General features: G+C 32.1%; 2 protein-coding genes and 1 long non-coding RNA gene across 3 annotated transcripts; 1 reads left to right on the top strand and 2 right to left on the bottom strand.

Moving 5' to 3' along the window:
• Positions 1 to 1,395: 1,395 nt before the first annotated feature.
• LOC123215147 (chlorophyll a-b binding protein CP24 10A, chloroplastic) lies at positions 1,396 to 2,636 on the top strand. Its single transcript, XM_044635218.1, has 2 exons — positions 1,396 to 1,754; positions 1,940 to 2,636. Exons 1-2 carry the CDS (start codon positions 1,531 to 1,533, stop codon positions 2,487 to 2,489), a joined length of 774 nt encoding a protein of 257 aa, XP_044491153.1. The 5' UTR covers positions 1,396 to 1,530; the 3' UTR covers positions 2,490 to 2,636.
• Positions 2,637 to 6,734: 4,098 nt separating this feature from the next.
• LOC123214087 lies at positions 6,735 to 7,306 on the bottom strand. Its single transcript, XR_006501811.1, has 2 exons — positions 7,084 to 7,306; positions 6,735 to 6,944 (listed from the first exon to the last, which is right to left on the bottom strand). It is a non-coding gene; the product is annotated as an uncharacterized LOC123214087 (long non-coding RNA).
• A 4,802-nt stretch (positions 7,307 to 12,108) lies between these two features.
• LOC123214086 (3-hydroxyacyl-[acyl-carrier-protein] dehydratase FabZ-like) lies at positions 12,109 to 18,523 on the bottom strand. Its single transcript, XM_044633803.1, has 4 exons — positions 18,098 to 18,523; positions 17,950 to 18,010; positions 17,725 to 17,869; positions 12,109 to 12,737 (listed from the first exon to the last, which is right to left on the bottom strand). Exons 1-4 carry the CDS (start codon positions 18,288 to 18,290, stop codon positions 12,486 to 12,488), a joined length of 651 nt encoding a protein of 216 aa, XP_044489738.1. The 5' UTR covers positions 18,291 to 18,523; the 3' UTR covers positions 12,109 to 12,485.
• Positions 18,524 to 21,530: the final 3,007 nt, after the last annotated feature.

Raw genomic sequence — 21,530 nt, 5'->3', positions numbered from 1 at the left:
ACATAAATGTACTCATAATAATAAAATAAAACTGATAAAAGTTGGATATGCAAAAATGACAAAAATACCCTTGCTACTTTAGGCCCTTTGCTACCGCTCGTCTCACAGTCGTTATGATCACCTATACCTGTATACATGAAAGTAAATAAGTGAGTGATAAACACTTAGTAAGTCGGAGACTCTGTTATCCAAAGTTGACATTAAACTTTATAGGGATGATGATAGGTTTTATCTGTCATCTCTGTGCCCACACTAAACTTTAGGGAATGTTAGGCTATATATCTTAACTTTTGGATCAAACTATGTCCCGTTTGGTCATAGAGGAACCACTTCTTGGACTCCTATCTAACATGAACATACTGAACTTGATAGAAGTATCTGAATTTGGAAACTGTAATTAAAATTGTACACTAGGTCGATCGTTTGTCCCACTATTGCAAACTGTATCTTAACTGAGCTATTCTGTAAGCAAGTACCCTATTACACGTCTAATGTCCTACTGCAAATGTGCTCTACTACAGGTAGTAATGAATGCGTACTTATGGTGTTCTCTCGTAATGATCCTATGATGTCTAGCATGCCTCCACCTCGAGTCTTTATTTAACTTGGCTCGCTCTCGCTTTCACCTAACAATATATCTTGTGTTATACTATGACTTAATTCTTAGACACGTAAAGTACTATTGTGTACCTGAGATCTCTATATTGTTGTTTAAGACGACCCATATATCCTTATCATAATTCCCTTTCTCTTTTTCTTTATTCTACTCCGCACACATGGGTGTGTGTCTATAGACACATGAGGGTGTGTCCTTTTTAAATTCTATGCACATGGCTATCTTTTCGTGGCATCTTCCTATGTGGAAATTTTCTATACACATAGGTTGTGTCTCTCTAAATATTTATTTCTCTTTTTTTTTTCTATTTTCTTCTCAACTGTACTACTTTTCATATGTATTTTGGTCATTTCACCCCACACAAGGTTATGCTAAAACTATCCCCGGGTGGTTCACATGTCCTAATTGACCGTAAAAAGCACGATTTTAGGAACAACAAATCCGAAATTGGAATTCCACTTCAAAATTTATTAATTTTAAAATTAAATATAAAAATTGGAAATAAGATCTTAAACATGATTTCAGGAAATTAATAAATTTTTAATAAAATTTAAAATAAATAATATCCTTATAAATGATGTTTCTTGTATCTGAAATACTGGTGAAAGAAAGAAAAATAGATATCGATTGATCGTGGGCCAAACGTTTGTGATATTATGAGTTGTGAAAGGAGCCAGGGTTGAGGCGGGAGGCAAAGATATGGTCCACATATTTGAAGCAAATACAAAGATGTGGATGGACTTCAACTTCTCATTGGTCCGTAATCTATCCACGACTCTTCCTCAGATTTCCTCCCCGGATTTCATTATCCTAGTTGGCTCTTTAGAAATCCTCCTTTAGATCTTCACCAAGCTCATCAACCCTTCTTCAAATATTCTTCACATTCAGTTTCATCTGGAAGTAGGGCAGAACACATGGCTGCAACATCTACCGCTGTGCTCAACGGGTTGGGTTCTCCATTTCTAAATGGAGGGAAGAAGACCCCCAAGGCCCTATTGGGTTCTACCAGAGTGGGAAGTAGTGGAGCTGTTGGTTCTCGGAAGTCGTTTGTTGTAGCCGCTCTTCCGCCGAAGAAATCTTGGATTCCAGGTGTTAGAGGTGGCGGCAACTTCCTCAACCCTGAGTGGCTTGATGGCTCGTAAGTTTTTCTCTTAATTATATTTTTTACTCTCTTATTGTTCTTTTGTTGCCTATGCCGAATCCCATCATAATTCGTAAGCTTGCTGGGGCCAGAGTAGGACTAGGATGGGTGATCATATGCAAGTCCTCCTTTTTGCTACTTTCATTTTAGGAAATTCATTAAAATAATAATATGCAATGCAGGCTTCCAGGCGACTACGGATTCGACCCACTGGGCCTTGGCAAGGACCCAGCATTCCTGAGGTGGTACAGAGAGGCAGAACTGATTCACGGGCGGTGGGCGATGGTAGCAGTTGTTGGTATCTTCGTTGGACAAGCATGGAGCGGGATCCCCTGGTTCGAGGCTGGAGCTGACCCGGGTGCTATAGCACCATTCTCCTTCGGTTCACTCCTGGGAACACAGCTTCTCCTGATGGGATGGGTTGAGAGCAAGAGGTGGGTGGACTTTTTCAACCCGGAATCTCAGTCAGTGGAATGGGCGACGCCATGGTCAAGAACAGCTGAGAACTTTGCAAATGCGACAGGCGAACAAGGCTACCCTGGCGGCAAATTCTTTGATCCATTATGTCTTGCAGGGACGATTAAGGATGGTGTGTATATTCCTGACACTGAGAAGCTGGACAGACTGAAGGTGGCTGAGATTAAACATGCTAGAATTGCTATGTTGGCTATGTTGATCTTCTATTTTGAGGCTGGTCAAGGGAAGACACCACTTGGTGCCCTTGGTTTGTAAATCTAGTCCTCTGCTTTATTTTAATGTATATAACTGGATTTTATATGTGGACTAGAAAGAAACATTAAACTCCCCCAAATTTGAATCTGATGTAATCAATCCATTTTTCTTACTGGAACATATTAGAAATTCCCAAATTTCTTCGAATCTGGACCAGCTCTATCAAACAGGCATGGGACCTTGCAAAGTTTTTATGGCTATCACTAAGTGGAAGTGGTGTTGTAATAATATTCACACCCGGGTATTTTTTACATCCAAATAAATAAAAGATAACTACCTTGAAGGTTTATTATGTAAATTAAAGGTTTTCATATGGATTAAATAGTCACTTACATATGCTTAGAATAGTTTATATAAATAATAATTATATTCACATTTTATATTTTTCAAGCAAATTGCAAACATTTGTATTTATCTTCTAATTATAACTCTTTTTTCTTTTCTATATAGAAAATGCGAACATTTATATTTATATTCTTTTTATAATTATTTCTAGTTTGCTTATGTAGAATGTGAATATTTTATACTTATACCCTTTAAATTTTCATTGTTATTATTATAGCCTTTGATGAATAAAAATTATAAATATTTATGTGTATTATAATTATAATATCTCCTATTTGCATCCTTAAATTAGCAGAAATTGTAGAAAAATATGAATATAAAGTCCTAATGATATCAAAACTAAGGTTTTAAATAGTGCAAATTAAAACTCAAAATTATACATGTTAATCACAAATCAAAAGTTTGCAAATAAGAGACAATATTTGAATATGAAATTTCAAATAAAAAAGTTATTCCCAATACAAATCATGGAGTTCTAACACAATGACTTTTGTCTTGAAATATACATTCTTTATCATAGTGCTAATTTTGTTATTTTCATCAACATGTAGTTTGTGAAAATATTGAATTTTGTAAAACTCTAGTATATTGCTCTAAGATTAGATTAGATGGAGAAAATTATATTGATGAGCTTTTGAAACTGTTTTTCCCTTGGAATTTATGAGTCTTAAAAAAGTAATTAAAGAAAGAAACAAAGCGTGCTAGTAGGACAAATCCGAGGTCACCATTTTTCTTTGACATCCATGAAAGATTTTAAATTAAATATGTGGATATAATAGATCTACTAGAATTGTGAAATTTTTTTAAAAGAGATTTGAACATTAGAAATCAATAATACATTCAATGGGTTAATATGATTGGACTCATCTACTTTTATAAAATCATAAATCTTTAAGTGAATACAATTATGTTTTGTTTAAGATCTTTTCTCGACTGAGGTTATGTGACGAGAAAATATTTGAAGAAAATATATTATAAAAGCTTCTCCACCTTCCAGCATTCAAATATACTCTTATAGCAACAATATTGGGAAAAAATTTTAAAAAGGCATTCTAAACTAATCTCATGTTTGCTTGTTTTGGATCAAAACAATAAATTCTTACTAAATAACCATCAAAATAGCCTTATTGGCATTACATCATTCCTTGAGGTGAATGTGACAACCAATAGTAGTAATCGTGTGCATGGACAAAGTCATAGAAAAAATAATTTTGATCTAAAGATGTTTGCAATAGAAAATCTCAGATACACCACTTAAAATAGAACAAGACTAGAGCAAAATAGGAGAGACAGACAAGGATACTAAATAAAACACAAAACAATGAAAACAAGTGTTACCAATATTGTGGAAAACGTCATTGATTGTATACTTATCGTATGCTCAAACATTTAATAGACCTATAACAAGCATTAATTAATGAGAAAAAGTTAAAGTCAAACTTCTTTTATTATTTTGATTCAGTCGATCTTGCAAATCTTGATGTTTCAAATTTCTTTCAGATCAAGAATATAGAACACTTGACTAGTGATATGTATGCCCAAGATTTCCAATATTAGTGTTTATTCCTTTTTATACATTTCTTGTTTTGAATTTATAGAGTCATGAACCCTCTTTTGCTTTTTTTTTTTTTTTTGGTTACCATTTACTCATTCCTTTCATTATTTTGTATATGTTATGGCTAATTTATTTTATTTTTTTAAAATGGATATATACTTCAAAATTGAAATATTGATTTCAAAAAATGATAAGGATATGCGTTTGGTGCAATGACACATATAATTTTCAAAGATTATTTTTCTCAACTTTAGTATTTATTAAAGTCAAAGTGAATGCTATTTCAAAATCAACAAACCTAATTGAAGGCTCTAAAAGAGCCAAAATTTTCTTAAACAATAGACCAAGTTAAATATTCATGATGCATTATACTTAGTTTTAAAGATATAAGATACAGTGGATACCATATTAAGACTGTTATACCATAATGTTTTGATGATGATAAAAACATAAATTTAATTTGTTAACATGTCTAAAGAATGCATGATGCATTACAAGATCGATAAAGTGTGAAATTTGCAAATTAATTTGAAGCAAGAAAATATGGTCGTACCCCTCCCGTGATCAAACAGTGCGTTAACTGTTCAATGTTTTGGAAATTAAAATTACTTGAAAAGAGAAAAGGTCTAACAATGATGTTCTAATAATTCTAGTCGTGACATCAGAGGGTTTCATGTCATTTGTAAATTGCTCAGCCTTGCCAAGTGTAAAGTTGTCCAGTCAGGTCACTCTATCAAGTTACGTGTCCAAGAAACAGGAACTTAAAATGTCTCAACAGGGACACTTAAAAAGTGTCCCAGCCATGACACTTTATTACAATGGATCATTGTCATGTGTCCAAGCCAATGGCCACGTGTCTGAGCAAGTTTGTCCAAGTCGTGCATCGCTGCCACGTGTCCAACGCTTTAAATTTTCCAACTGTGACACTTGAAAAGTGTTCTAGCTATGACACTCTACATTCCAGTTATGCCATGCCATACATCCAGCTTGCCATGTGTCCAGTCGCGATTGCTTGCTGCTTCAAGAACTCGTCCCAGTTGTGACACAAAATACCATTCTAGGTGTGACACATGTAAATCGTTCCTGTTATGCAGTTTTTGAAAACCTCCTAGTTGTGACATATAATTCAATCAAATTGTGTTTCACTTTAATCCAATCGTGCACCTCTTAAAATTAAACCTATACTTCAATCGTGTGCAAGTTGGTATGTACCCGTTGAACCTTCTGGATTTTTTATGCTAAACATATAGATAAAGCAAGTCATTCATGACACGGATCTGCTACCAATGCCAAGAGTATTTAAAGCTATCCATTGCAACTCTAATCGAGTTTTTTCTTCATCGAATTTTTCAATTGGTTTTGGACGACAACTCAATCCAAACAAAACGTAATCTAACTTTATAAATTGAGTCTAGATTGAAGAACAAAAGGTTAGATTTTTTACACACAAAAAAGAAAAACCTAAAAAAAACTACATTTCTTTGTCACTCTCACGAATCTTTCATTTTATTCATTGAAAGAATCAATGCACTCATCTTGTATTTACAGCCGCAAAAAGACATTCAATACTATTTTATCTTTGGAGTCAAACTTTTGGGTACAATCTCATATTAACTAATGTAATGGGCACAATCCTGGATATACTATGTGTAAACAAAAAAATTCAAGAGATGTTAGAACTTCAAGGCATGTGAACATAACAAACAATTTCTTTGTGTCACTTCTAAAACCCAAGCCAAAAATGTGTAACAAAGAAATTTCTTGTTGTCTCCTCAATATTGTATTATACAATCATAAAATAAATTGAAATTTACATAGTCTTAAAACAAAATTATCTAGCCCAAAAGTTTATATGCACTAGCATGACTATCTAGGTCATATGAGAGTTACAATTATGTATACGATTGTTAATTTCACATGGGCAAGCACCAAAGAATGACACGATTTCTTTGTCTAGTGAAAATTTTCATACTGTTTATTCATAAGCTTAATTCATACTGTACAATCTCCTTCCAAAGTTGGAGTTGAGTCTTAATCATTCATATATAAGATTCAAGAGGATATATGTGAACCCACTAATTGACCTACTGGACCATTGTGTTATTTTATGTTATTAATTGATGCATTTTCATGATCATCCTATGTTTGTGTCACATACCCTCCAATTAAGCACCTTCCTTGATGAATCCAAAGGATTCATGCATGGAAGGTAATGATATGAAAACTCTTCTCAAACTTAATACAAGTAATTTGCTATTTAAAATTTTTTATTTCATAAAAAATTTTCTTATAAACCAAACCACTTGAACTCATTTCACACCTATACACAAATTGAGATTGTATCATTAAACATATCAGTATTTTGAAACACTCAATTGTAGGAAAAAGTTGAAAAATGTTTTTTGTTCAGTATCACCTAACTTAAAACATTATCTTTAAATATATACGTAATTATGAAACTTAAACACTTAAACTTTATCATTTCAAATATAAAATCTTATCTTCCTCTCATGCCTTGGTCGTTCTTCTCATATGAACATTCTTTTACCTATTACCTGCAAATTATTTAAAAAGAGAATAGGTGAATGCTAGGCACTCAATAAGATTAATCACTTCTTATCTTAAGGTATAATAGTATAATCTAGACCTACACAATTGCAAGACCAAGGAAAATTGTTAAGTCAGCCATAAAACCTGTAAGAGCAATGCAAAACCATTATCGCTAGGAGCAGAAATATATGTAGGAAATCTGAAACAGAGAAGGAATTAGAGAGAATTGCATTAAACCTTAAAGAGAAAGTTGAATTAACATGATAAAATACTATACTAGCCACAAAATCAAGTAGGATAGATGAGCTAAAATGAGCAAAGAGAAAACCGAAAAATCATCAAGACAGACCAAATATCATATTACCTTGCCCTGTCATCAACAATGTCAGAAAACAAAACTTGATCAACAGTTGGCAAGGTCTTAGAAATATTCACTTGAACATATTATTCATGGAAGCAATCACTAAGATGCCTACATATGCAAAGTTTCTAAAAGACAACCTCTCAAACAAGTAAAAGCTCAAAGAATTTGAAACTATTGCATTATTAGAGAAATGTAATGCAACAGTTCATAATAAGTTGCCATCAATGTTAAATGATCCTAGGATTTTCTCTGTTTCTTATACCTGTAGGGAATGAATCATTTAACTAGGCATTATGTGACCTTGGAGCTAATATTAGTCTAATGCCACTTTCTTTTTGTAAGAGATTGGATATAAGAGAATTCAAGCCAACCATAGTTACATAGTTTCTAGCAGACATATCGATCAACTATCCAAGTGGTGTGTTAGAGAATGTACCAATACAAGTTGGAAAATTCTTCATTCTAGTTAACTTTATAGTACTTGAGATGGAAGAGGATGCCCATGTTTAATCCTTGGAAAACCATATTTGGCAACAACTAAAGCAATTTTTGACGTAAAGAATGGGAAGCTAATGTCCAAAATCAGGGAAAAGATTGTTGAGTTTAATGTTTTCAATTTGACTAAACAACCTTATTATGTAAATTCATATTACAGGGTAGATATATTGAGACATATATCAAGAAGATATTCAAGGAAAAATACCTAGAGGACTTACTAGAATCATCTTAGTTCATGATAGGACCATGATGCATGAGAACATAAAACATAAAGGTAGTAGCCTACACGCAACACTTGGAAGAAAGTGGACCAATAGTGCCCGTAATAACAAATATGAGATACAAACGATATGCACATAAAGATAGAAGTATTTCAACTCTTAGCAAAAGATGCACCTGAAATAAATTTTAAACATTTACCTACCAATTTAAGGTACGTATTTCTAGGACCCAACTCCAAGTATCTGGTCATATTAATTGTAAATCTCAGTGATAAATAGGAAGACAATTTACTACAAGAATGTACGAACTTAGAAAGATCATAAGATATAATATACATGATATCAAAGGTATCCAATCTTTCCATATGCATGCATCACATACATATGTTATAAGGTCATAAGCCCACAATAGAATATCAAAGAAGGCTTAATCCTAACATGAAGAAAGTGGTACGTAATGAAGTCATAAAGCTGCTAGATGTAGGAATAATATATCCTATAACCAACAATAATTGGATGAGTATGGCAAATGTAATTCTTAAGAAAAGGGGACAACTGTGGTGAAAAATGAGAACAATAACTTAATACCTAGTAGAACAGTCACAGGTTGGCACACGTACATTAATTATAAGAAATTATGCAGTACCACTAAGAAGGATCATTTTCCTTTGTCTTTCATTGATTAGGTTTTAGAGAGACTAGCCAATTACTCATATTTTTGCTATTTAGATGGTTATTCAAGATTTTTCCAAATCCTTATCCGTCTAGAACCAAGAAAAGATCGTCTTCTCATGCCCATATGGTACATTCGCATATAGGAGGATGCCTTGTGGTTTGTGTAATGCACTTGAATCGTTTTAATGATGCATGCATTATGATAATATTTTTTGACTTTGTTGAACGTATAATGAAAGTTTTCATGGAAGAATTTTTAGTTTATAGCAGTACATTTGACAGTTACTTTGCTAACCTTTCTAAAGTGTTAAAAACATGTAAGGAAATGAATTTTGTACTCAACTAAGAGAAATATCATTTCATTGTCAGAGAAAGGATCATATTAGGACATATGATTTCTGAGCAAAGGATCGAGATCGCTGAGGCTATGATTGAATTAATCAACAAGATGTCTACATCGATGATAGCATACAACATAATCACATAACTATTTTATAGATGACAAAATGATAGGTCAAGCAGGTATGAACTGACCATAAGGATACATATGAGTCAACAAATGCACACAAACTTATTTTCTCTCCTAATGCTTACCGAACTCAAAACTTACCTCTTATTTTCGTATACTCCTTACGAATCAATTTAAGGCAAACCATAAATCAAATCAAGTCTAAAAGGGTTAGTTGCATATAATAATGTGATTGATTCTTTATGTAAGAATATGAAGTTTAATGAAGCTTTGAAGTTATCTAATAGGATGGTTAGTAAGCAAAATCCATCAACGAGATTGTCAATGAACTTGAGGAGTTGTAATGTGTTAACTGATAAGTATAAAGTGAAAAGGAGTTTTGAGGAGGCTATTGAGGTATTTATAAGCGAATGTTGAAAAATCTACATACTTTATGAACACTGCTCTAACAAATTTAGAAGAAATAATCAATCACAAGGATTAATGTCATGGGGTTTTGGTTAATGAGGTTGCAATATTGGGTGGAGTTGTAGCAGTTGTTAAGGGAAAAGGGGGTGGCGGTTTGATGAGTGGGAAAAAAAAGGGAATTAATTCAATTATCGACAATTAATTTAAACTAAATGTAATTAATCAATTTTTTTAATATTAAACGAATATAGCCAACAATTTATACAATGACGAAAATGCCTATATATAAAGGATCAACTCATTTCAGGTTTGAAAAATCGCACATCCCATCCCACATATTCAATCCTTCACCATGTACACAGAGAACTTGTGACTCCCACTAGCTCTTTACTAGTCATCTGATGACAAAAATAGGAACAAAGGTTAATAAATCATTCCTTGCTATATTTGATATCATCTAGTTAGGGATGGCAATTTGGGCTCGACTTTAGGGGCCCCGACCCTCCCCGACCCTAACGGGGAGGGGATTCCCCGATAAAAACGGGGAAAGGGGCGGGGATGGGGACAAAAAAAATCCCAGTAATCGGGGACGGGGATACATGTGTCCCCGCCCCGCCCCGCCCCTCCCCTCCCCTCCCCGCCCCCTAAATCTAATATATTAATTTAATAATTTCTAGAAAATTTTACATTATAATTTATTAAAACTATAACTTTAATTTTACTAATTTTTGAATTATCAATTATTAGCTTTTACTAATTTCTAAACTATTAATCTAATATATTAAAAAAAACCTAGAATTTCATTATCATAAAATGTAAATGCACCAAATTAATTTTATTTCAACTTCAAAACTTAGTTAGTCAATCCACTAGGTTTTACACACAAAAAATAATAAATTATAAATTTAATAAAATCAATTGAAGTCAATGAAAAGTGTTAAGTTTAATGTTATTATAAAATTACCCTAAATCACATACATGAAGAGCTACTAATGAAGAGATTGATTATTGCATATTGTTAGATTTTATGAAAACTTTATATTTGAACTAAAATAACAAAGAATATTTTATAGCTCTTGTAGCAAGTGATATTTTGGAAAAATATGATTTATTTTATTTATTGAAATATATAAAAGAATTAAAATTTATATTTATAGGTATGGGGAGGGGATTTTTCCCCGCGGGGACGGGGCGGGGCGGGGATGGGGAGGGGATTTTTCCCCACGGGGACGGGGCGGGGATGGAGAGGGGATTTTTCCCCGCGGGGACGGGGAGGGGATGGGGAGGGGATTTTCCTTCGCGGGGAAGGGACGGGGATTATTTTTTATCCCCGCAACGGGGACGGGGCGGGGACGGGGATTGATATCCCCTACGGGGACGGGGACGGGGATTGATATCCCCTCCCCGCCCCTCCCCATTGCCATCCCTACATCTAGTGTAGAGATTTAGGCATATTGATATAAATTTTGGGTATTTTAGAAATTGGAAGTTTTGGTTTTGAATTTTTGAGAAATAACTTGAACCCTCTGCGCTTTGGATTAAATTTGTAAATAGTTATGTTAGAATAGGTGTAAAATCAATTATTAATTACATCAGGTTCAAAATTCAAGATTAGTGTCGATTCAATCACCATACATGATTTGCAATCACCACGTGTTTGCGTGGTGAGAAGAGTTGAAGATATGGTGATTCTGTAATTTTCAAACCATGTGGGTCACACTAGACCACGTGGTGAAGGGCTGTGTGACATTTCAATACACATGGGGGGTTTTGCAACATCCAACACACATACCTTACATGTTAGGGGTTTTGGTCATTTCCCACCACATATAACTGTGGGTGTTTTATGAAATATTCCATTTTAGAGGGCAAAATGAAAATTTTCCATTTTAAGACAATGAATAAAGCTTGCATCATGAAAATTAACATATTTTTATTTATTTCTTTTATAAAAAATGGTTTCATTACACAAAAGGAAAAAAAAAAAAGGCATGAATTTTAATCTAACCAAACCACAAAGTTAAATCACTAATTTTAACTATGAATTTAAGCTAAAATGAGTCAAACACTTCATAACTCGAATTCTACTTGATTTCAAAAACGAGTTAAATCTTCTTAATAAAATTCAAATTAAATGAATTCAAGTCAAGCCAAACCGAATCAAACTAACTTTTGAGACCGAATCAATTCGATTAAAATCTAACCCTAATTGACTGATAGATTCTACAATTTTTAAACATCAACCATAAGAGGAAACTTTGAAAAATTCTATATGAAATTTGGAAAATATTAATATACTTCCATATGAGAAAATATCAATTTACACAAGTAACTAATACCTATATAAAATTTGATAAATATTAAGTTACCCCCAACAAAGTAAACTATCAATTTAACCCCAATATAATTAAATATCAAATAACACAAATTAGTATACTAATTATTTAATTCTTACATGGTCAAATATCAAATAACCCCATATTGTAAAATCACTTCACCCCATGCATGGTCAATTATCCAATAACACTCCCACACAAACAAATATCAATTGTAATACATTTTTGTTGATGAGAAGTTAGGCTACATTGAGAAAAGACGGAGAGTAATTTTGGGATTACTTAGATATTTGGACATATCCGTTTAACACAAAAAAAAAAAAAGGTCCATTTCATTTTGGTAAATGAAATGTGGGTGATGTAATTAATTTCCAAAAAAGAAGAGACACCTGCTGGTAGGTCCACAGACAAAAGAAAAGAAAACAAAATTGAATCGCCCACTTTCCCTTTGCCAAGTCTAGCAAATTGTAGCTAAAATATCAGTAGTCCAACTTACAGAAGTAAAAATAAAGGAGTTCAAATCAAGGAAACCTTACTAGAGCTGCAACTAAAATATTGGCGATAACCTTAGTGAATTAATTGAAAGCAGCAGCCATCAAAAACTCGCCCTCACACACTACTTCACCTCCCACATAAGCTTTGCCTTCCATCTTTGCAATGCCAAAGCGTTTCTGCAGCTTGACAAGATTCATTCTCATAACCAAAGTGTCACCTGCAATTACTGGTTTTCGGAATCTTACTTTATCGACTCCAGCAAAAACAAAATTGTCTCGAGAGCCTCCCACATCTGGTTGCAGCATAACCAAACCACCAACCTGTGCCATTGCCTGGATCCAGACAATGGAAAACAAATTTACTGACCCAGAAAACATATAAAACATTCTTTTATGAAATTGCACTTGGTTAGCCTTCATATAGTAGACTTTTTATGTTGTTTCTCTGTGAGTGTGCAATGCGATTGTGATATTTTTGTTAATGATGTTGTGCCTTCCTAAAATAAAGGATACCCCTATTAATATGACTCGTGAAAGTAAAGCTTTTTAGTTAAACATTTAGTCTCTTCTAACAGAAGAAGTTGAGTTGCGCATTGCAATTGCCTAATTGCATCTCAATGTATGTCTTGTATGCAAAAAATAGCTTCATTATTCTTGATTCTCACTGTAATTTCATTCTAAATGTTACTAAAAAGTGATTAAAATTAGAGAAAATGAAGGTTACAAATGGGGACCAGTGTCACCACATATAACAGCCACCTCCCTGAATTCAGGGACAAAGGCACATGGTTTCATTCCTATTACTTCTTGGAGATAGCAGGCAACACATAAATAAGTCCTAATCAAGCGTACAGGATGTGAAGAAGATAAAAAACATCATGATCTGAAGCATTATGCTTAACTAGATTAGGTATCCAAAGTAAATAGAACATACCCAATATCTATCAGAGATATTTGAAATAATACATGAAACATAAGTATAACCAAAGAGATTCAAATAACTGCAAAACGGCCCTCCTTCACCCAACAAAAGAGAGGAAACTAAAATAGAAGTTTCACACAACATTGCTTTGAAACAGAGTACTATGGTCAGTAATTCCCAGTTTGACAATTCATCGATTAAGGGCTATTAAACCTGACTTAGATGGCTGATATGGAAGAATGGAATTAAAAATAAAGTTTGGATTTAAAGGTCAGAATTTATAGGAGAAAGGAAGAGGTATGATTGTACTGATTAAAGTTTGACATTATTGGCAAAAAGAAGTTATCTATAGCATTTTACAGATACAAAACTAAAACTGGAGGTCATTGTGAATGAATCAAAAGGAGACACAAGGAAAAGCTGCATAAAATTGGAAATAAGGAAGAAAAAAAAAGGTAGGAATTAGTGAGAGTGGGAGAAAATGTGCCACACAATAACACATTTATTTAGCAAAACAACTCACCTATTCCATAAATCAAATGTATAGCATGATGAAGAGTTGAAAATAATAAATAGATAACAGATCACTAACACTCGTGATCCCATGGCAGTACTGCTCAAACTAAAAATAACATTTTATTTTCTTTGGTTAAGAGGGGCTAATTTTATCATGTTATTTAAAATTCTACGATTTAAGTTTTACAAGTATGATAAAACATTAACATGTAATGGTTTCACAGAAAAAATTGTAATCACTCTATCAGACCTTAAACAGTGTATAAATGGAAAACATTTTATTTCTGTATAGTTGCTACATATACTAAAAGATGAGCTTGTGATTATAAGTTTTCATCTCTTTAGCTCTCATTAATTTACCAACCTCAAAAATCTGAGTTTTAGATAGAGCCAATTCCATTATTAAGGCATCATAGCTAAATATAGATCTAAATCCAAAGTGAGTAGAACACAATAAACATGAATGTTTGAGATCTGCAACAGATTAGGGATAGTGCATGAAGTTACTTGAAAACAACATAAGCCTTACTGACATACCGGAAGGTGGTGGTAAAGATGAACATTTAATAGAGATAATTCTCATGATAAGAATTCTCATCAATCTATTATGTCTATATTAACCATGATGACATGCTTGTGGTTACAGTAAAACTTTTGTTGTCTAGTCGAAAAACTAGAGATGTTGATGCAAGACAAGCATTGAATGAGCCATGATCTTGTTCATGAAGATGAGAGGTGCTGTTATCATTCAACTAGATGCAGAGATAAACAAGAATTGTATTCAATAATCGCAAAACAATGCCTAGAAATAAAAAACTCAAATCTAAATTTATTGATAGCCAATTGAATTGATTTGAATCAATGAATTGAATTACTAAAAATTACAAAAATTCATGCCCTTTATACAAGCTTTTAATATATTCATCTTATATTAGAAAACTATGAATCAACTGGATTAGGAAAACACTAAAAGGAAAACAAATTCAACTAAAAGTAGGAATTCTACTTCTACGAAACTTGAACTCTAACAAATTGAATTTAATTAAAATTAACTTTCTTATTTTTCGTAAACTTGTACTCCAAGACATAGACTTTTATTAAAACATAACTTTCCTAAATATAAAATACTCCTAAACACATTAGGACTCTTTGTAAAACTAAAAATCTAGCTCTATTAGGACTTAGACTCCAAATTGAACTCTAAAACACTTTCCTAATAAAATCAACCATTATCAAAGAAAAAGATCCTACTCTCCCAGTAGAGTATGTTGGCAGCGAGGAAGTAGACATTGGTAAGACTAAAAAAAGGCTCAAACCATACATACTAAAGCAAAGAGGCATTCGGGAAGCGACTAGTTGCTTCTAGCGAAGCTTCTAGAAGGTCAACCACTATATAAAAGAGATCCATATACCCCATCATGAGTTATCGCTCGTGCTTAGAGAGGTGCAGGGCACAATTGAAGAGCTTAGTGTGAAACACTCAGGAAAAGTGCAAAGAATGGGTTAAGAGATGAGATTTCTAGTAAAAGTTTATTTTCTCATTCCACACTTGCATCTTTTCCAATTTCCACCTAGCCTTTCTTGCCTCGGATATTCTGTGACCTATTTTCTCTCTATAACATTGATGGGAGACCAAAACATTCAACTCGTGGGGGAAAAGCAAAACTAATATATGGAGCGAGAAAAGGTCAAAGCAAAATCTAAAATAAAAGGAAGGTTGGGTAGAAAAGGCAATTGAAGAGAAAAAAACACTCAAGGTACAAAGGAGGAAGGATGTATAATGTGGCAGACAGAGCTCACATGGCAAGATGTCATGGCATGACATGGCAAGGTGACATGGAGTGATGATATGTGCCATGTGCATGTGAAATTTCTAAAAAGTGTGGTACAATTTTAGTTAAAATTTTAATTCAAGTTTCCAAATGTTTTAGAGTTCATTATTTAAAATCAGTTTCCAATTGTTATGAAGTTTAATTAATGAGTCTCTAATGACTAGAGTCCTATTTTAATTTAAGAAATAAAGAATTTTTAGGAGTTTTTATTTAGTAAAGTTCAATTTTAGTTAAATATCTATTAAACTTATTCCTAAACTTTTAGTTTCTTAGAATTTAAAATTAATTCATGTTCATATTCTACTTAAACTAGTTTACTTTATGTATTTAATTTATCCTGGTTTAGTTAAGAATTATAAGCTTATATAAAAACATGAATTCTTGTAATTTAAATCATCATCCATTGATCAAGAAATAAAATTCAATCAATTCTTTTAAGATTTCAATGCATATTGGAGTTGTCTAATTGAACAATTTCAATAGTTTGCATCCTTGTTAACGATATTACAACCCCAACTACTTTTGCCTTATGTCAACCGTAGTCTTGCTTTCCGTCCACAAGTAAAAGGCCTTGGTCCCCATCAAAAACTTACCAAGTGTTTTAGTAGTATGTAGGCTAAAATGCTTCAGACATAATATTGCCATTTATAGGTACCTTAGGACTTTCAACAAGAGCTTTTTATATTTTCCAAATTTCTTATATGTTATTTTTTAGTGATCAATTATTCACAATTTTAAGTAATTTACTCCTTTTTTTCCTTTCCCTCTGTACTAGAAAATCAACCTTCAGTGTTTCATTTTTTTCGTATCTTTTGCAACCTCTTTTCTAAAATCAGATTTGCAGTCATCAAGAATCATGTCATTAAAAACCTTCAATTTACTTAGAGAACATAGATGTTAACAAAAACCCTCAAAATACAACCTAAGAGCATTAGAACATTCATGGCTAGGTACATCTTTGCTCCTCTTGTAACAAGCAAATATTAGAAAATTATAAAAATAATAAGACAACAAAGCTTTTACACTGACAAAATCTACAAAATTAACTTACTCTATTACCTTTTGTCTTCACTCCAACACTCTTCATACTTTGCTAAGGAAGGATTGTTCTCGTACCTTTATCCTACTCTTACTTTCCATAGAAGTAAACTACTTGTAATTGCCACATTCCCTCGACTCATCTATAATCTGAGAAATTCATTCCCCAATATTGACCAAGGAACTATTTAAAATACTTTCAAAAGCCAATGCAGTAACATGGAATAACCACAAGAACTCCTGTAATACCTAATTAGACATTTCATTAAGCCATAACATATTTATCTACCAATCCAATGAGATTATTAATCAGCTTCACAACTAAACTTGATTCAATCAAACATTCAACAAACTATATCCCAAGAATTAATGAAAAACCATTTTGGGCAGATGGCAGTCCTTTTATATAAAAGCTCAAACTCCCCAAAATCCCAAAATTTATATGCCAGGACTTGTAAGGCACTTATGCTATTGAAAGTATGGTGTGTCCTCAATTATATACACAATTGTAAGAGTACAAAGCTTCATTTTCTTGAAAGAAATGTAACACTTTGGGGCAGCATACAAAATTCTACTATATAACTTTCACTCACTTACAGTTGTTTCACTTTCTAAAATTATTTTACAAGCAAACAAACACATAATCATTCTTCCATATATATTTCTTTCTGCAAATACAATTCAACTTGTCATGTCTAAGACTAGTTAGAGTAAACACATCCAACAACTTATGTTAACGTCAAAAGGTGAACATCTGTGTTCATGCCCTGGTCAATTGATGAGCATCTGAGACAGCATGCTCACATCTATCAAGTTGTAGACATGAGGATTTAAAAAGGCTAGGCAAACAGGTAGTTCAATAATTATGATTACAAGTTACAACAAAAGCAATAATGGAGTTGAATAGAGTTATGGGTTTAAGTTAAAGAATGAACAATAGAGAAAGAATTAATCATCGAATTTGATTGAATTACATAGCATTTTGAATAAGGACAAAAAACAAAGGAATTACCTCAATCATGAGAACACCAGGCATAATAGGCCTTTCAGGAAAATGTCCAGGGAAAAAGTTATCATTGATAGTAACATTCTTAATCCCCACAGCCGAAACTCCAGGATTGTATTCAATAACTCTATCCACTAAAAGGAATGGAAACCTAAAACAACATCCTAGATAACATTACAAATTCCAATCCAATTCATTCAGTCAAACAAAATCAAGATCACTACCACTCACCTGTGCGGCAAAATCTCGCGAATCTGGTTAATATCCATAACTGTAGGAAACGCCTCGAATCCTGCAAAAAAAATAATAGTAAGTAACAATAATAATAATAATATAATAGAATAAATAAGAGAAAATAAGATAAATATAAAATCCATACTTAGTTCGATAGGAGTATCGTGTTTAGGATCTTTGTCTTCTAGAGAACAAAATGTCGTGAAACGAGCGATGTTATTGTTGTTCTTCTTGAATTGGAGAAATTGAAGTTTGGCTTTTGGAAGAGACAAAGCGTTTGGTCGATGATATTTCGAAGATAAAACTGAATTGGCCAAACAAGTAGTAGTAGCAGCCATTGTCGAAAGTTTGAATGAACGGAATAGAAAGAATGAAAAATGAGAGAGTTAGAGGTTGAAGAAGAGAGAAACTGAGATGAATTTAATGTTAGAATAAATTTATGATAAAAGAGTGAAGCAAGTGGAAGGTGGCGACATTAACGAGGTAGTTTTAGGGGGAACTCTCTCTCCTAACCAGGGACTTTTCAATCAGGCAATCGGAGATCTCCACTCCATGGGAGGTTTTCAATCATTTCTTATTATAATTATTTTTTTTTTCCAGGATTGGCTGAAAAATCTTTTCCACCCCTGACGTAAAAAATAAATTTTGTTTTTGCAAAAATAGTGTTTAAAGAAAAAGTCGTAAAAAGTAAAATAGTCAATTTTTATTTAAAAATCTTAGCTGTGACATATTTTATAAACTTTGTTCCTTGTGTCGTGTCGGTTGGGATAAGGTAAGAAGGCTAGATGAATTTTATAAAAAATAGGGGTATATTTATATTTTTATGTAAAAATAATAATTATTTAAATAATTAAAAGTAAAAAATAAAAATATAATAACATTATAAAAATTATATATTTAATATTATTGATTTTATAATTAAAGTCTCATTATTGGATAGTTACACTCTAAATCTAGGAAAACATATATAAAAATTTGGTCTAATGAAAAACTATAGTAGATGAGAGGTGTATGACTACTGTAACGGGTGTTCACTTGACATACATGATCATTTACTTATTTAAAATATACAACGGAACATATTATCTAATTTAATATTCATATCCCCTGATATAAACGAGCAGCATACATACACAAACAAGCATAACTTAAAATTCCAAATTTAACACTTGTCAAGTTCTTTTTATGTCAAATAGTCAGCAACTATAGCCTCAAATAATTATAAAAAGATGGAAAATGCCTCGTTACATTCAGGTGGATGTTACAACTTCTCCCCCACATATTATTTGAAAGATTTGAATTTAAAATTATAGTATTCACCAAAGTTGTATTTTTCCTTTCAGTTAATTTACTTTGTTGTTGAGTATATAATGCACTTCTTTGATGATTATTTTATTAAATTAAAAAAAATGGTTAAATTTTATCGAAAAATAAATCTTAAAATTTGGATTTTCTTTTGTTTTTACACTTAACTAACACCTTAAACATCAATTAAATAAGCATCTGTATATCTACTATTATCATCTATAATTGTGATAAAATATATGTTACCATCACAAATTAGCGGGTTTTTAAATTAATAGCCCTAAACATTAAGAGCTTAAATGAATTTGCTCAATTTATGAAATGACCAAAATACCCTCTTATATATAAACAAAACAAATCCATATTCCCACCAATATTTTTCCTGAATCACTGTTCCAAAATTTGAAGAAAACCTAATGCTTCCACAGAGCTCTAAAGACAACTCAAACTTCGGTTTTTCTCTGACATTTTTTTTTGTTTTTCAATGACAAAAATGGTAAAGAAAATAAGTGCATCGTCCCTTATCTTATTTGAATCATTGAGGTGTTTAAATTTCACCAATTAGATAAAAATTTTGGACGTTATTAGTTTAGGGTTTTTGGTTTTAAATAATTGATTTTGTGGCTTGATTTTTGCTTATTTTGGATAAATTAGCTTAAAACTATTGTGTTTTAGTAGGTAGAATCGTTTGTTGTTGAAACGGTAGTCAAAAAATGAGATTTTGGTTAGAAAATTCGGCATTTTCAAATCAACGCGTCACCTGAAGAGATAAATTTTCAACCCAAGGAATCCTGAGTTGGATCAATGCCACAGGACATGGGGGAAATGTAATTTTTTAAATAGTAACCATATCAGGAGGTCTACAACCAAACCTTGAGGGAGGGGGAAATTTGCTCATTTTTTAACAGTATCCCATAGGGGACTATGTGAGGGGTGAATTGTGAGTTTTTAAACATTTTAGACAAGTAAGAGAGAAGGAAATTGTTAAAGGGGCAAATAATATTTTTTCTAATCATAGCATTTATCAATATGTAGTTTTTGAATTTCATGTCCATTTTTTCACATTCTATGGTTTTTCAATGTATAGTTTTTTAATTTCAAGTTTGTTTTTTTATTTTATCATTTCTAGGTTTTTTTTTTTTATATGTAGTTTTCGAATTTTAGATTAGTTTTTTTTATTTTTTTCATTCTTGGGTTTTGTGACGTGTAGTTTTTAGATTTCAGATCGATTTTTCAGTTTTTATCATTCTAGGATTTTATTAAGTTTAGTTTTCGAATTTTAAGTTAGTTTTTTTATTTTTGTCATTCAAGAGCTTTTTCACTTATAGTTTTTGAATTTTAGGTTTTTTTTTAATCATTTCGAGATTTATTGACATGTAGTTTTTAAATTTTAAAATCATTTTTTTATTTTTGTCATTCTTAGGTTTTTTTACATTTAATTTTCAAATTTCAAGTCAACTTTTTCAGTTTTTATCATTGTAGGGGTTTTTTACATATAGCTTTTGAATTTCAAGTTCATTTTTGGATTTTTATCGTTCAAGTGTTTTTCAGCATGTTGTTTTCAAATTTGAGGTATGTTTTTCAATTTTTATCATTCACGGGATTTTTAATGTATAGTTTTCAAATTTCAGGTCAGTTTTTCAATTTTTGTCATTCTTAGATTTTTTACGTGTAATTTTTGAATTTCAAGTCTATTTTTCAATTTTTGTTATTCTAGGATTTTTTAACATATAGTTTTCGAATTTAGATCTGTTTTTTTATTTTTGTCATTCCTAAGTTTTTAAACTTGTACTTTTTAAATTTCAATTTTTTTTAATTTTTGTCATTCTAGGGTCTTTTGAAGTATAGTTTTTGGATGTTACATTCGAGTTTTGATGTTGACATGCATTTGATATTAATTTCATATTTTATGTATTTTTTTATGAAATTCTTATCAAATTTGTCATGATAACAATTTCTTCTTAACAGGAAACATGAAGACCCCAACAGCAAATTAAGAATCCCGAACAAGGCACAACACTTTCGGGGAGAAGTTACTTCTTGGGTATAACAAAATGCAATGTCCAAGATTAAATCCACATTGATATAGGCACAATTGTAGTTGTTTGAGAGGACATGTTTTGGACATTGGCTTCAATTACCAAATACAAGATTTAGTAGAGAATTGATGCACTCAATCATGTAGTGATAGCTGTACTAGGGTTAAGGGAGAAATGAGTTTGGGTTAACATGAGGTTCAACCCATTCAAGTTTGTGTTTATGATTGGGCTACC

The sequence above is a fragment of the Mangifera indica genome, chromosome 4 (assembly GCF_011075055.1).
Source record: "Mangifera indica cultivar Alphonso chromosome 4, CATAS_Mindica_2.1, whole genome shotgun sequence".
In the NCBI taxonomy this organism is placed as follows: Eukaryota; Viridiplantae; Streptophyta; class Magnoliopsida; order Sapindales; family Anacardiaceae; genus Mangifera; species Mangifera indica.
This window is presented reverse-complemented; position numbering and strand designations above follow the sequence as displayed.

Bases quoted from the DNA above. Each gene is read 5' to 3' on its own strand.
- LOC123214086 (XM_044633803.1), bottom strand. From the start codon at position 18,290: ATGGCTGCTACTACTACTTGTTTGGCCAATTCAGTTTTATCTTCGAAA. The intron at 18,011-18,097 runs GTATGGATTTTA...TTTTTTTTGCAG, and splicing joins CGATACTCCTATCGAACTAA to GATTCGAGGCGTTTCCTACA. The intron at 12,738-17,724 runs GTAATTCCTTTG...GTCTGGATCCAG, and splicing joins CTGGTGTTCTCATGATTGAG to GCAATGGCACAGGTTGGTGG.
- LOC123215147 (XM_044635218.1), top strand. From the start codon at position 1,531: ATGGCTGCAACATCTACCGCTGTGCTCAACGGGTTGGGTTCTCCATTT. The intron at 1,755-1,939 runs GTAAGTTTTTCT...TATGCAATGCAG, and splicing joins CCTGAGTGGCTTGATGGCTC to GCTTCCAGGCGACTACGGAT.